Source organism: Engystomops pustulosus, chromosome 11, assembly GCF_040894005.1.
Source record: "Engystomops pustulosus chromosome 11, aEngPut4.maternal, whole genome shotgun sequence".
Classification (NCBI taxonomy): Eukaryota; Metazoa; Chordata; class Amphibia; order Anura; family Leptodactylidae; genus Engystomops; species Engystomops pustulosus.
This window is the reverse complement of record NC_092421.1, coordinates 11,952,625-11,968,271: the sequence shown is the minus strand read 5'-3', so window position 1 is coordinate 11,968,271 and position 15,647 is coordinate 11,952,625. Positions and strand designations below refer to the sequence as shown.

General features: G+C 46.5%; 1 protein-coding gene across 1 annotated transcript in view; it reads left to right on the top strand.

Annotated features, from left to right (window-relative positions):
- ZNF692 (zinc finger protein 692) overlaps positions 1-15,647 on the top strand; it is a 31,599-nt gene that overhangs the window by 10,627 nt on the left and 5,325 nt on the right. Inside the window, exons 5-9 of the mRNA XM_072130225.1 lie at positions 2,476-2,661; positions 2,731-2,836; positions 5,334-5,492; positions 14,760-14,813; positions 14,970-15,048. Of these exons, the coding sequence (XP_071986326.1) occupies positions 2,476-2,661; positions 2,731-2,836; positions 5,334-5,492; positions 14,760-14,813; positions 14,970-15,048 (584 nt within the window). The remainder of the gene's footprint in view (positions 1-2,475; positions 2,662-2,730; positions 2,837-5,333; positions 5,493-14,759; positions 14,814-14,969; positions 15,049-15,647) is intronic.

The following is a 15,647-nucleotide window of genomic DNA, read 5'->3' as shown; positions in this document are numbered from 1 at the left end:
TACCAATGATTGAATAAATTATTAGCAAGATTTACAGGAAGTCCCCAGGTTAGAGCAAATATGTCCCCAGGAATGTCATTTCTAGCTGATGGGTCCAAGAGCCTATGATATGCTGATTTTAAACTTTGTCGTCATTCTGAATCATTTCAGTACTTTATGTAAGTTTAATTCACATTACCTGGCTCCCTGCCAGCAGCATGTAGTGAGTCGTGGGAGAAGGGGCATTTTTACTCTCCTCCCCACCATCCCCCACCCATGCCTGCTCAGTGCACATGACAGGGTTCGGAGATGAGTAGGACACTGCTGGCAGGGAGCCAGCTAATGTGAATTAAACTTGTATCAAGTACTGAAATGGTTCAGAATGCTGACAAAGGCTTTTTTTTTTTTTTTTTTACAATTTTTAAAAAACTGTCACCGGCTAAGAATGACATTTCGGGTGATGGGTTTCCATTTAAGAAAAGTACTGTACTTGCAGTCCCATCTCACAATTCACAGCTGTATTTGTTGCTGCCCATCATAGAGCTTTCCTAGAGACAAAATTTAGGATGACAGCACTTCCCAGAGAATTCTTGTTTATTCGGCAGAGCAGACTCCTGTACTAGCCAGGGTCCATTTTGCCTAATGGTACCTCCTATAGTTCCCAAATTTCGAGCAATAGTCCCTCATTGTGCGACTGTCTAGTCCAGACTAGAGGCAGAAATGTTGGGTGAAATCGCCCATCGCTTGTTCACAACCGCTGCCTGTGCAGTCTGCCCTAGTAACTAGTAAAAAATATCGTAGCAATTCTTCAATATGCCGCTGCCATAATTTATCTTTTCAATGCTGGACGCTTGTGTGGTTCCAGGGGCGTAACTACAGTGGTAGCAGCCATAGCAGCTGCTATGGGGCCCACAGCGTCAGGGGGCCCCATCATCTAACCTGCCAAACTAAAGAATGGAGGATGTACCCGATTTTATGTATATATATTCTGCTGCACATTGTACAACATAATGTGTATGACATATGTGATGTATATATACTGTATCTGTGATGTATATACTGCATTATGCTCTATATGTATACTGTGTAACTGTAACACACATTTGTGAGTATGTAAATATGTATATTTTTTAAGGGAGGAGGGCCCCATTCAGTTACGCCACTGTGTGGTTCCACTATAATGTTACTCTGGAGGTGGTGTATTATAAGAAGCAGTAGGTAGTGCCCACTTATAGGGATTATGGGGCGATAGAGGAAGTTGTAAGATTAAATCCCATGGTACCAAGGGAGAAATTTACAAAGATAATGGGGGCTTGGGCTTCTTGCTGTATCCGTCGGGTGGTGTGGCTGCCGTGCAAAACTACACTAGTTCCGACCTGACTTAGTTTTGCATAAAGATTTTGCATCTAAGAGCCGGCTCTTTTTTGTGAACGATGTGTTGGCTCACTCAACCCTGCCCCTAACCAGCTCCCCACGATCCCTTCAACCCGATACAATCCGGTTAAAAGTGGAGTTGTGTTGGGTGATCACTGGCCTGCGGCTCCCTATTATACATGTAATAGGGAGCCCTTCAGGAGCCGGCTCTTCTTAGTGAGCGAGGCCTAATGAGCCAGATCACTAAGAAGAGCTGTAATACCCATCACTACCAGCCGCGCTGCTCTGTGCAATTACAAAAGCGCTATCTGGGCGTGGAGGTGGTAAAGTCGCTATTGTCATCCCAGAAGAATTTGCCTTTATTTAACTGCTTCTACGCCAGAATACTATAGGGCAGGGGCAGGGCCTATTCCTTCTTGCATTTTCCATAGACATCTTTGGGGTGAGAGTGATGCACACGGCCCATTGTTTGCGGCCCACGTGCAGACACTGGGGGTCATTTATCCGGGCTTCTATGCCAGAAAAGGGTGTAAAAGCCCTGAAATAAGCAATAAACTTTTATGCCGTTCCAGGCCAAGTGGGCGTGAAGGGGCTTAATGGGAGTGGCCAGAAGGCCGGCGGTCTAGTGGGCGGCACAGGTCGTTCCTGCCCCGCACCTGCGCACAAGCTGCAGTGTGCCGCTTTATTAGTTCCACTCTTAATTATATGTAATGTTCAATGGGGAGATTTATAAGAGGTGTCTAAGGTAAAACTGTTATAGTTGCAAATGGTAACCAATCAAAGCTCAGCTATAATTTTAGAATTAACTGTTGGAACAGCTGAACTCTGATTGGTTGCCATGAGCATCTAGAACAGTTCTGCTCTCAGACACTTCTGATATATCTCCCCCATGTTCTCTTGCCCAGCAGCCTCCCCTCACCAATAAAAATGCACAGCAGCCTCCCCTCACTAATGTAATACCCAGCAACCCCCTAATGAAATGCACAGCAGCCTCCCCTCACTAATGTAATACCCAGCACCCCCCCTAATGAAATGCCCAGCAGCCTCCCCTCACTAATGTAATACCCAGCACCCTCCCCTCACTAATGAAATTACTTCCTATTCCATTCATTGTTCCTCTAGGTCGGGCCTGCAGAAATCGGCGAACTCTGCTCTCGGAGTCCTGCCAACAAGCCTTAATGACTGAACCAAAGGCGGCATTGTCCGTTCCTTGTAGAAGGTCTCCTCGGAGTAGCAAGGGTTTGCGCATGAAAGCAGATGCAAAAGTGCAGCTACCCAGGACCCCCAGAGTTACCAGTCATCTGAAAGGTACAGAGCAGTCACCAGCAGCAAACGTCTGAATGGAAAACATCTCTAAAGAAAATTTTCTTCCTGCAGGCCAAGATGTTGATTTACTACTTGGATCGGCTCTGAGTACAGACATGCAAGAGTCATTAACAGAAGATCCTACCAGTCAAGAAACCACATCACAAAACTTCGATGGGTAACCAACAACTACACGAGTATAAGCTGCAGACCCTAATTTTACCACAAAAAAACAGGGACTCTGGGTATAAACCTAGGGTGTGAAATGGGCAAAGCCTCCTAACTAATGAAATGCCCAGCAGCCTCCCCCTCACTAATGTAATGCCCAGCAGCCTCCCCCTCACTAATGTAATGCCCAGCAGCCTCCCCCTCACTAATGTAATGCCCAGCAGCCTCCCCCTCACTAATGTAATGCCCAGCAGCCTCCCCCTCACTAATGTAATGCCCAGCAGCCTCCCCCTCACTAATGTAATGCCCAGCAGCCTCCCCCTCACTAATGTAATGCCCAGCAGCCTCCCCCTCACTAATGTAATGCCCAGCAGCCTCCCCCTCACTAATGTAATGCCCAGCAGCCTCCCCCTCACTAATGTAATGCCCAGCAGCCTCCCCCTCACTAATGTAATGCCCAGCAGCCTCCCCTCTGTAATGAAATGCTCAGCAGCCCAGAATGCCATATAAACGCCTTTTTCAAATTAAAAAAAAAAACAGTTTTGATAATCTTTCTGTGTATTCTGAGCCACCCGTTTCCCTTATTACCTCGACCACTCTCCTTTACACCCCCTCTAGCTCAGCTATGTACTGGTGCCCAAGAGTTTAGTACTCCATGTCTAAGCAATCATGGAAGCACCTATGCAGCTGCAGGGGATGAGCTCTTTCATATTGGTGCATGGGGGCATTAATCGCTTTCCATGACTTATCAGAGGCTCCCTGTCCTTCAGCAATATATGCAAGAGCAGTATGTTCACAGTATATAAGCAATCAGACCCCCTATGGTGCACATGTAAATAAAATACATGAAAAGGGTGCATCTACAGACTTTTTTGTCAGTTGTGCCTCATTGGGAATTTTTCTCAAACTTTCCAGTTCCCCTGCACAGAATATTAAATGTTGCCACTAGGAAGTACAATTTGTCCCACAGATAACAAGCTGTATACAGATCTATATACAGAAAAGATACAGAAAGGTGCCTGGACCTTAATGGGTTAAGCTCCATTAGCCATTTCTCCACCCAAGCCTTCATTTTCCAAAATCCCTCTGTAATATTATATTATCGCCTCTGTAATATTATACTATCCGCCTCTGTAATATTATACTATGCGCCTCTGTAATATTATACTATCCGCCTCTGTAATATTATATTATCCGCCTCTGTAATATTATACTATCCGCCTCTGTAATATTATACTATCCGCCTCTGTAATATTATACTATCCGCCTCTGTAATATTATATTATCCGCCTCTGTAATATTATACTATGCGCCTCTGTAATATTATACTATGCGCCTCTGTAATATTATACTATGCGCCTCTGTAATATTATACTATCCGCCTCTGTAATATTATACTATCCGCCTCTGTAATACTATACTATCCGCCTCTGTAATATTATACTATCCGCCTCTGTAATATTATACTATCCGCCTCTGTAATATTATACTATCCCCTCTGTAATATTATACTATCCGCCTCTGTAATATTATACTATGCGCCTCTGTAATTTTATACTATCCGCCTCTGTAATTTTATACTATCCGCCTCTGTAATTTTATACTATTAATTACTTGACAGAGCTCAGTTTAATCTGAAAATATTGAGAAACTGTACCGTGTAAACCTTTGATATTGAAAAAAATGGGGTCCAATACTGACCCCTGTGGCTCTCCTCTGGTGTATTCAACCCAATCTGAGGATAAGCCATTAATGACGTGCCTTTGTTTCCTATGTATAAGCCAACTGTTAACCAAGTTACAGGGAGTTAAAAAGATGGGAATTTAATTTTTATCTGCAGATCACATCTCCAACAATGTCATTAACTGCATGCAGATCACAGAACCGCGAGCCCGGTGTCATCTTAAAAGGGGAAATTCTTATCTTTAATATGAAAACAAAAGCTTTTAGGTGCTACAGAACTTATAATAGGGGCATCTGAAGTAACACTGTCCCTGCGGTCTCTAAACTTGATTCATCTCTGGCAAAATATGACTCTTCTCTGCTCATTTTCACAAGGCTTTGAAGATTTGTTGTAGGTAAACGGGTGAGATTTGACATAAGAGGGGGCTAGTAGTTTAGTGGGGTAAAAAAGCTATAGGCGCGACACTGGCTGCCGAGCGGGTAGTATTCTTCGCCCCCGAAGCGATCTGAGGCTACTCCACGCCCCCAGTAGTCTCTACAATTAATTTGCATAAAGAAATAGAAAAGGCTGCACCACAGTAAGCGGATGCTGCAGGGAGGGGGATCTACACGGGGAGCGACTTCTAAAAGTCTACCAATGGGAATGTACTTTCTGGTCTGAAGAAAATATGATCGAGGATCAGTATCTAAACACAAACCAGCAGGTATGTTTGGCTTAGATACTACATTACAAAGTGGTAGATTTCCTTGGATATGACCGATATCCCCATCGGAGAGCGATCATTGATCGTGCTGTGTAATCTTTGTCCTCTCTTCTCCTTTAGCCCAGATACTGCTGAAAAACAAAAAGATCCACTTCCAGGGGAACCGAGTGACATGGGAGAGGTACCCAGAGGGATCGAGGAAGAGGAGCAGAGCACTGCCATAGAGTCACGTGAAAACGGGGGACAGAGAAGTCCCTGCAAAGACCAGAAGACAAACCGGTAGGTGAAAATTCCCAATCCTCCATGTCCCGTCAGTCATGATTCAACTTAACCCCCAAACACCGCAGCCCTTTATTTTTATTGATGAGTTTCCTTCATTCATTCCTTTTACGAATGCAGTAAAATTGACCCCAAAAAAAAAACGCATTTGCAACGTTTTCTTATGAGCTACGTTTTACAGCTTTTTATGGAAAGCTCCAAATGACACCTCTTTGTTCTTTGGGTCAATAAGCATTGGGGGGGGGAGGGGGGAATACGGCGAAACGCAATTTCTGCCACTGTCTTTTACCTAACCAGCCAATGCTCTGTGTCAGCCAGAGTCGAGTAAGTTAACCCTACGCAATCCAAATCAAACAAACAGCCAATCCATTTCTTGCAAATCACGATTGTTTAGACTTTGGGGCACATTTACTTACCCGGTCCGGAGGAGATCCCGAAAGTGCATGCACTGTGTCGCAATTCACTTACATCGTGCGCCCGACTTGCTGAATGTGACGCATGAAAGCCGGCGCGATTGCATCAAAATTAGAGATGAGCGAACACTAAAATGCTCGGGTACTCGTTATTCGAGACGAACTTTTCCCGATGCTCGAGTGCTCGTCTCGAATAACGAACCCCATTGAAGTCAATGGGAGACTCGAGCATTTTTCAAGGGGACCAAGGGTCTGCACAGCGAAGCTTGGCCAAACACCTGGAAACCTCAGAAAAGGATGGAAACACCACGGAAATGGACAGGAAACAGCAGGGGCAGCATGCATGGATGCCTCTGAGGCTGCTTAATCGCACCATTATGCCAAAACTATGGGCAACAGCATGGCCATGACAGAGTGACAGAATGAAGCTAGATAGCATCTAAAACATGCAATAATTGACCCTGACACTATAGGGGACGGCATGCAGAGGCAGCGGCAGCAGGCTAGAGAGTGGCATGGCGACATACCCTAAATGGACTCAGGCTTCAAACCAATGGGTGGCAGAGAGGAACCAAAGGAGGTGAGCAAGAAGCGCTCAAATAATATCGGTACATGATAAAAGTTTGCCAGTATATTTTGTGGATAACACAGCAGGGTGGCGACAAAGTTAACAACTTTGATGTGGAATCCATGAAAACAACCCAAATTTCTGCCTGACACACCTCGTTTGATAAAGGGACGATGTATGGAGGCAGCTATATGGACGACTTTTGGAGGTAGCAATGGAGACAACGTGTGGAGGCTGCTATGGAGACAATTTAATTTGGATAGTGCCTGTATGTGGCAGTCCCAAAAATTTTTCAAACCAGAGGAGCAGGTAGGTGGCCCTCCAGAAAAATGGAATAGATTGAGTGCCTGTATGTGGCCGTCCCAAAAAGTTTTCAAACCAGAGGAGCAGGTAGGTGGCCCTCCAGAAAAATGGAATAGATTGAGTGCCTGTATGTGGCAGTCCCAAAAAATTTTCAAACCAGAGGAGCAGGTAGGTGGCCCTCCAGTAAAATGGAATAGATTGAGTGCCTGTATGTGGCACTCCCAAAAATTGTTTAAAACAGAGGACCGGGTAGGTGGCCCTCCAGAAAAATGGAATACATTGAGTGCCTGTATGTGGCACTCCCAAAAATTGTTTAAAACAGAGGACAGGGTAGGTGGCCCTCCAGAAAAATTAAATGCATAAAGTACTATAGCAAGAGCCAGTGGGCCCTGTCAAAAAATAGCCAGTTTCCTCTGCTTTACTGTACAAAGAGGAGGAGAAGGAGGAAAATGAGGAGGAGGAGGAGTGGATCAATTATTCAGGTTGAGCTTCCTTCACCTGGTGGAGATTGGAAATTATGAGAAATCCAGCCTTTATTCATTTTAATAAGCGTCAGCCTGTCAGCGCTGTCAGTCGACAGGCGTGTACGCTTATCGGTGATGATGCCACCAGCTGCACTGAAAACCCGCTCGGACAAGACGCTAGCGGCAGGGCAGGCAAGAACCTCCAAGGCGTACAGCGCCAGTTCGTGCCACATGTCCAGCTTTGAAACCCAGTAGTTGTAGGGAGCTGTGTGATCATTTAGGACGATGGTATGGTCAGCTACGTACTCCCTCACCATCTTTCTGTAAAGATCAGCCCTACTCTGCCGAGACTGGGGACAGGTGACAGTGTCTTGCTGGGGTGACATAAAGCTGGCAAAAGCCTTGTAAAGCGTACCCTTGCCAGTGCTGGACAAGCTGCCTGCTCGCCTACTCTCCCTCGCTACTTGTCCCGCAGAACTACGCACTCTGCCGCTAGCGCTGTCAGAAGGGAAATACTGTTTCAGCTTGTGCACCAGGGCCTGCTGGTATTCATGCATTCTCACACTCCTTTCCTCTGCAGGGATGAGAGTGGAAAGATTTTGCTTGTACCGTGGGTCCAGGAGAGTGAACACCCAGTAATCGGTGCTGGAATAAATTCTTTGAACGCGAGGGTCACGGGATAGGCAGCCTAGCATGAAATCTGCCATATGCGCCAGAGTCCCAACGCGCAAGAATTCACTCCCCTCACTGGCCTGACTGTCCATTTCCTCCTCCTCCAACTCCTCCAACTCCTCTTCTTCTGCCCATACACGCTGAACAGTGAAGGACTCAACAATGGTCCCCTCTTGTGTCTCGCCAACATTCTCCTCCTCCTCATCCTCCTCCACCTCCACCTCCTCCGATATGCGCTGAGAAACAGACCTGAGGGTGCTTTGGCTATCAACAAGGGAATCTTCTTCCCCCGTCTCTTGTGACGAGCGCAAAGCTTCCGACTTCATGCTGACCAGAGAGTTTTTCAACAGGCCAAGCAGCGGGATGGTGAGGCTGATGATGGCGGCATCGCCACTGACCATCTGTGTTGACTCCTCAAAGTTACTCAGCACCTGACAGATATCAGACATCCACGTCCACTCCTCATTGTAGACTTGAGGAAGCTGACTGACCTGACTACCACTTCTGGTGGAAGTTGACATCTGGCAGTCTACAATCGCTCTGCGCTGCTGGTAAACTCTGGATAACATGGTCAGTGTTGAATTCCACCTCGTGGGCACGTCGCACAACAGTCGGTGAGCGGGCAGTTGGAGGCGGCGCTGCGCTGCCCTGAGAGTGGCAGCATCTGGGCTGGACTTCCTGAAATGCGCACAGATGCGGCGCACCTTCGTGAGCAAATCAGACAGATTGGGGTATGTCTTGAGGAAACGCTGAACTATCAGATTTAACACATGGGCCAGGCATGGCACATGTGTCAGTCTGCCGAGTTGCAGAGCCGCCACCAGGTTACGGCCGTTGTCACACACAACCATGCCTGGCTTCAGGTTCAGCGGTGCCAGCCACAGATCAGTCTGCGCCGTGATGCCCTGTAATAGCTCTTGGGCGGTGTGCCTTTTGTCGCCTAGGCTCAGCAGTTTGAGCACCGCCTGCTGTCGCTTAGCGACGGCACTGCTGCTGTGCCTAGAGCTACCGACTGATGGCGCCGTGCCCACGGATGGTAGTTCGGAGGAGGAGGTGGAGGAGGGGTGGGAGGAGGAGGAGGCATAGTAGGCCTGAAACACCTGGACCGAGGTAGGCCCCGCAATCCTCGGCGTCGGCAGTATATGACCAGCCCCAGGGTCAGACTCGGTCCCAGCCTCCACCAAGTTAACCCAATGTTCCGTCAGCGATATATAGTGGCCCTGCCCGGCAGCACTCGTCCACGTGTCCGTGGTCAGGTGGACCTTGTCAGAAACGGCGTTGGTCAGGGCACGGGTGATGTTGTCTGACACATGCTGGTGCAGGGCTGGGACGGCACATCGGGAAAAGTAGTGGCGGCTGGGGACCGAATACCGAGGGGCGGCCGCCGCCATGAGGTTGCGAAAGGCCTCGGTCTCTACTAGCCTATAGGGCAGCATCTCCAGGCTAAGCAATCTGGAGATGTGCACATTAAGGGCTTGGGCGTGCGGGTGGGTTGCACTATATTTGCGTTTCCGCTCCAGCGTCTGGGGTATGGAGAGCTGAACGCTGGTGGATGCTGTGGAGGATCGTGGAGGCGACGATGGGGTTTTTGTGGCAGGGTCCTGGGCAGGGGGCTGACTATCAGCTGACACAGGGGAAGGAGCAGTGGTGTGCACGGCCGGAGGTGAACGGGCTTGTTGCCACTGAGTGGGGTGTTTAGCATTCATATGCCTGTGCATACTGGTGGTAGTTAAGCTAGTAGTGGTGGAACCCCTGCTGAGCCTGGTTTGGCAAATGTTGCACACCACAGTCCGTCGGTCATCCGGTGTTTCCTTAAAGAACCTCCAGACTTCTGAAAATCTAGCCCTCGCCGCAAGAGCCCTCACCACGGGAGCTTCACTAGTTGACACATTTGGCGCTGATGCACCAGCTCTGGCCCTGCCTCTCCGTCTGGCCCCACCACTGCCTCTTCCAACCTGTTCTGGTCGAGGACTCTCCTCCGTCTCAGAAGCACTGTGTTCACCCGGCCTCTCAACCCAGCTTGGGTCTGTCACCTCATCATCCTCCGATCCCTCAGTCTGCTCCCCCCTCGGACTTCCTGCCCTGACAACAACTTCCCCACTGTCTGACAACCGTGTCTCCTCATCGTCGGACACCTCTTTACACACTTCCACTACGTCAAGAAGGTCATCATCACCCACAGACTGTGACTGGTGGAAAACCTGGGCATCGGAAAATTGCTCAGCAGCAACCGGACAAGTGGTTTGTGACTGTGGGAAGGGTCCAGAAAACAGTTCCTCAGAGTATGCCGGTTCAAATGCCAAATTTTCCTGGGAGGGGGCAGACTGGGGGGGAGGAGGCTGAGGTGCAGGAGCTGGAGGAGTGGCGATTTCGGTGACATGGGTGGACTGCGTGGAAGACTGACTGGTGGACAAATTGCTCGAAGCATTGTCAGCAATCCACGACATCACCTGTTCGCACTGTTCTGGCCTCAACAGTGCTCTACCACGAGTCCCAGTAACTTCAGACATGAACCTAGGGAGTGTAGCTCTGCGGCGTTCCCCTGCTCCCTCATAAGCAGGTGGTGTCTCACCCCGGCCAGGACCACGGCCTCTGACCCCTGCAGTAGTTGGACGCCCACGTCCCCGCCCTCGTCCTCTACCCCTAGCCCTCGGGTTAAACATTTTTAAAATGAGAGTTATAACTTTAATTTTTTTTTAACTTTTTTTTTGTGTTTTTTGTTTTTTTTTTTTGTGTTTTTTGTTTTTTTTTTGTTTTTTTTGTTTTTTTTGAGTTTTTAAAACCAAACGATGCTATCCTATTGCTATGGCTATTTTCTAGCCAAGTATCAAAGGAAGCACACTACTATGCCAGATGAGATGACACTGAGTTATTAAACAAAATAAGCGTAAAATAAAAAAGGACAAATGGCAGACTGTGCCTAATTGAAATCCAACCCCTACTAAATTTTCCCACTTCGGTCTTTGCTATGGATATGTGCGTCACTAAGCGCAAAACACAGCGGTCGCAAGTCTCACTACAAATTGCTCAGAATTGGCTAGTACATGCACTGCAGCAAGTACAGCCACCAGCAGATCAACCAGAAATCAAATATATAGAACGCTACTGTAGGCGTAAGTAAGCCGTTTGGATTCTCCTATGGCTATTTTCTAGCCAAGTATCAAAGCACACTACTATGCCAGATGAGATGACACTGAGTTAGTGCCTAATTGAAATCCAACCCCTACTAAATTTTCCCACTTCGGTCTTTGCTATGGATATGTGCGTCACTAAGCGCAAAACACAGCGGTCGCAAGTCTCACTACAAATTGCTCAGAATTGGCTAGTACATGCACTGCAGCAAGTACAGCCACCAGCAGATCAACCAGAAATCAAATATATAGAACGCTACTGTAGGCGTAAGTAAGCTGTTTGTATTCTCCTATGGCTATTTTCTAGCCAAGTATCAAAGGAAGCACACTACTATGCCAGATGAGATGACACTGAGTTAGTGCCTAATTGAAATCCAACCCCTACTGAATTTTCCCACTTCGGCCTTTGCTATGGATATGTGTGCCACTAAGAGCTAAACACAACGGTAGCAAGTCCCCCTGCTAATTCCTCACAAAATGGTACTAGATGCAAATTAAAATAAAAAAAGTAGAACGTTATTGTAGCCCTAAGAAGGGCTGTTGGGTTCTTTGAGAATCACTCCTGCCTAACAGTAAGCTAATAGAACACCCTAACGCTTTCCCTGACCAGCAGCAGCTCTCTCCCTAGCGGCATCCAGACACAGAATGATCCGAGCAGCGCGGGCAGCGGCTAGTCTATTCCAGGGTCACCTGATCTGGCCAGCCAACCACTGCTATCGACGTGTAAGGGTACCACGTCATGCTGGGTGGAGTGCAGAGTCTCCTGGCTTGTGATTGGCTCTGTTTCTGGCCGCCAAAAAGCAAAACGGCGGGAGCTGCCATTTTCTCGAGCGGGCGAAGTATTCGTCCGAGCAACGAGCAGTTTCGAGTACGCTAATGCTCGACCGAGCATCAAGCTCGGACGAGCATGTTCGCTCATCTCTAATCAAAATCTAATCGCGTGCGACACAATAAGCTTTTAAATGCGGCCCAAATCCGAAATCGTCTGCGGTCCCCGGACCCTTACTAAATGAGCCCCATTATTCCTCATACATCGGATCCTATCCCGTTTGCCACAACTGATCGTGAACGTACATACATTTGTCAGTACACCTGGATACAGTAATATATGCAGTTACATTTTTTTTTTTTCCTTCCAAAATTTGCATACAAAATTCCTTTGTCCTTACAGTTTTTCTTCAATTCAGGAAAATAAAAAGGCCAAAATAGACATTTTACACAACACATTCTACTAATCCCCCTATATTCTTCCCCCACCCCCTCCCTATTTAAACCAACAGAAGTCCGCCCAACATAACGAAATCTCTGCATGCATAGTATATTTACATAAATAGATTCCTTACATGCGCATCAAGTTTTTCAAGTTTTTGTTCTTGTTTCAAGATTTTTATAGTGTACTTTTCCCATAAGATTAAATTAGGGATCTTATCCGACATCCACATGGATGCGATTATCTTTCTATGCTGTTACATTTACATACTATATACTTACCCTATTCCAGTGTAACTGACAGCGGTCCTTGTGCGTCCTCACTCAGTCGCGAGCCCAGCGCAACTATACACGCACCGCGGTGTCTGTTCCGACATGTAATCGTCTTCCACATACAAGCCTGGACTACACTGCCCTCCTGTGGCCGATATAAATAATACAAGAAGATGATAGTGATGCAGAAAACTTACAGTTGTATCACACTACCCATCAATCTCCGCTTCATTGGTCATAGAGAAAGGGGAATCCATACAATACAGAGGACGCTCTGTTTCCTCTTCTCTATGAACTGAACCAATCTATAATATTAGATATTAGGGAGTGCATTTGAGGAGTTTATAATATAAAGGGTGACCCTCCCTTTACAAGCCTATACACCCTGTCTACCAGCACATAATAATAACAATCATTTTAACAAGTGACAATAAAGTAAAAAAAAAATTAACACCCGACACTTCTCCCTCCTTTCCATATATAACCTTAATCAAAATACGGTGGTGCACACTGGGGGTGTTGCTTTACTAAACGGGCGACATTACAGTATTTATTCAGTTTCATTCCGAATGCAGTAAAATTGACCAAAAAAAACGCATCTGCGACATTTTCTTATGGGCTCCATTTTTACAGCTTTTATGGAAACCTCCAAATGACACCTCTTTGTTCTTTGGGTCGGTAAGCATTGATGGGGGGGGGGGATTACGAATATTTGTCTATCTTACCTTTACTATGAATTTGCCAGCGTTGTCCCGTTCTTGATTGGCGATCCGTCAGTCTCTTCTCCATCTTGTTCCTGACCGTCCTAGACCACGAAGAGGAAAGGGAATAGGACCTGCTCTATTATTTGCAGCAAGGACAGTCGGCTCCTCCGCAGTGCATGAGCCAATAGAAAGTAATAGGACCCTAAGAAACGGCCCTAATCAGCATTTTTTTCCCCTAATTTTCAAGTTTATTGGTTCCCAGAGACTAATAATAATGATATTTATATAGTCTATGAGGATGAGGGGAGGGCACATGAGCTTACAGTCTATGAGGATGAGGGGAGACACAAGAGCTTACAGTCTATGAGGATGAGGGGGTGACACAAGAGCTTACAGTCTATGAGGATGAGGGGGTGACACAAGAGCTTACAGTCTATGAGGATGAGGGGGTGACACAAGAGCTTACAGTCTATGAGGATGAGGGGGGGACACAAGAGCTTACAGTCTATGAGGATGAGGGGATGACACAAGAGCTTACAGTCTATGAGGATGAGGAGGTGACACAAGAGCTTACAGTCTATGAGGATGAGGGGGCACAGGAGCTTACAGTCTATGAGGATGAGGGGGTGACACAAGAGCTTACAGTCTATGAGGATGAGGGGATGACACAAGAGCTTACAGTGTATGAGGATGAGGGGGTGACACAAGAGCTTACAGTCTATGAGGATGAGGGGGTGACACAAGAGCTTACAGTCTATGAGGATGAGGGGGTGACACAAGAGCTTACAGTCTATGAGGATGAGGGGGTGACACAAGAGCTTACAGTCTATGAGGATGAGGGGGGTGACACGAGGTATAAGAGCTTGTATAATGGTCCAGCCATTCTTTATAAAGAAACCTTATTAAATAAGTTTATTAAAATATCTGCTGCTTGAACCAGTCATCAGTCACATATTATATACATAGTCCCAGGTGATTGTGAAGCCTGGAGCTTGGTTTGGTTTGGGAGGGAACATAGGATGGGTTAGTAAAGAGAGAGATGAAGATTCATGCAGTTAGCTAGTGTAATAGGCTTGCCGAAATAAATGAGTTTTAAGAGCTCTTTTGACGCTTTGGGGGGTTGGTTTTTAGTGTGATAGTCCGTGGAAGGTCATTCCAGAGAATTGGTGCAGTTCGGGAGAAGCCCTGGAGTCGTCCGTGAGAAGTCTGAATTAAGGAAGAAAATAATCTTCGATCACTGGCAGATTAAAGAGCACAGGGTGGGCGATAGACTGAGATAGGAGAGGTAGGGAGGTGCAGCATCATGCTGAGCTTTGTGGATGAGGGTGATTATTTTAAACTGAATTCGGAAGGAGATGGGCAACCAGTGAAGTGACGGGTACAGACTGGAGGCATCCACACCATCACATTGTGAGAAAAGAATATTCTTTTATACAAGATTGTAAAAAAAACAAAAACTTTTGCCACTGAACATATTCAACATTTTATAAAATGTATTTTATTTGTTTTGTTTTTTTTTTTCAATTTAAGGCGCCAATTCCTTGTAGATGAAGAACTGGCACAAATATCTAAGAAGAGAATCAGGTACGTTATATACAACATCATCAAATCTACCAAGGCCTGAGGGGGATTGCAGTGGGGGGGGACAAGCAAGATAAACTGGGAAAGAAGTGTGATAAATTTTGGTAATTGTATTGTTAATTAATTGTGTTTTGTAATGGAAAACTGTATTTTCTGCAGGAAAGCCACACAACAGGAGCTGTTAATGTGTGAATATGATGACTGTGGGAAGATCTTTTCAAAGAGACAGTATCTGAATGTGAGTATAGTAGTAATTGGCTCAGGTGCTCATTCCTTCCACACCAGGTGATGTGTAACAGCTAGGACTGTGTGGCCTATCCAGTTCTCCAATCCAGACCTTGTTCTGTAGCTAAAGAATTAAGATTAAAGGTGACCTTTCACCGCCTCCACCAGCAGAGAGTATGATAGATGAGCACAGCCAGATCACACTGTGCACAGCAACTTCTTTGACACTGTCTGTTGCTGATTGAACAGTGTCAGAGAAGATTATCATATCACACACACCCTCCTCCAGCACCTCCTTTCTGACAGTGGAGAGGAGTATAATGGTCAGATACGAGGACTGGTAATTCGGTAATCGTGGAAAGAAAATTGGAAGTGCCCTTCCAGTTTATTATATCATATTACAGTATTTTTGTCAGCACATATGTGAGATGGTGAAAGGTCCTCTTTAACCTCTTGGGTACTGCCCATCTCCTTAAAGGGCAGGTATCTGCTGTATAATCTGCCATGATTGGGGGTGCGAGGGGGGGCGGGCGATAGTCTTGGTAGTTAGCTTGTTGCAGCTGTCAAAGCCGATCATTTCACATAAACAGCAGCTTCACATGGATATAGCCT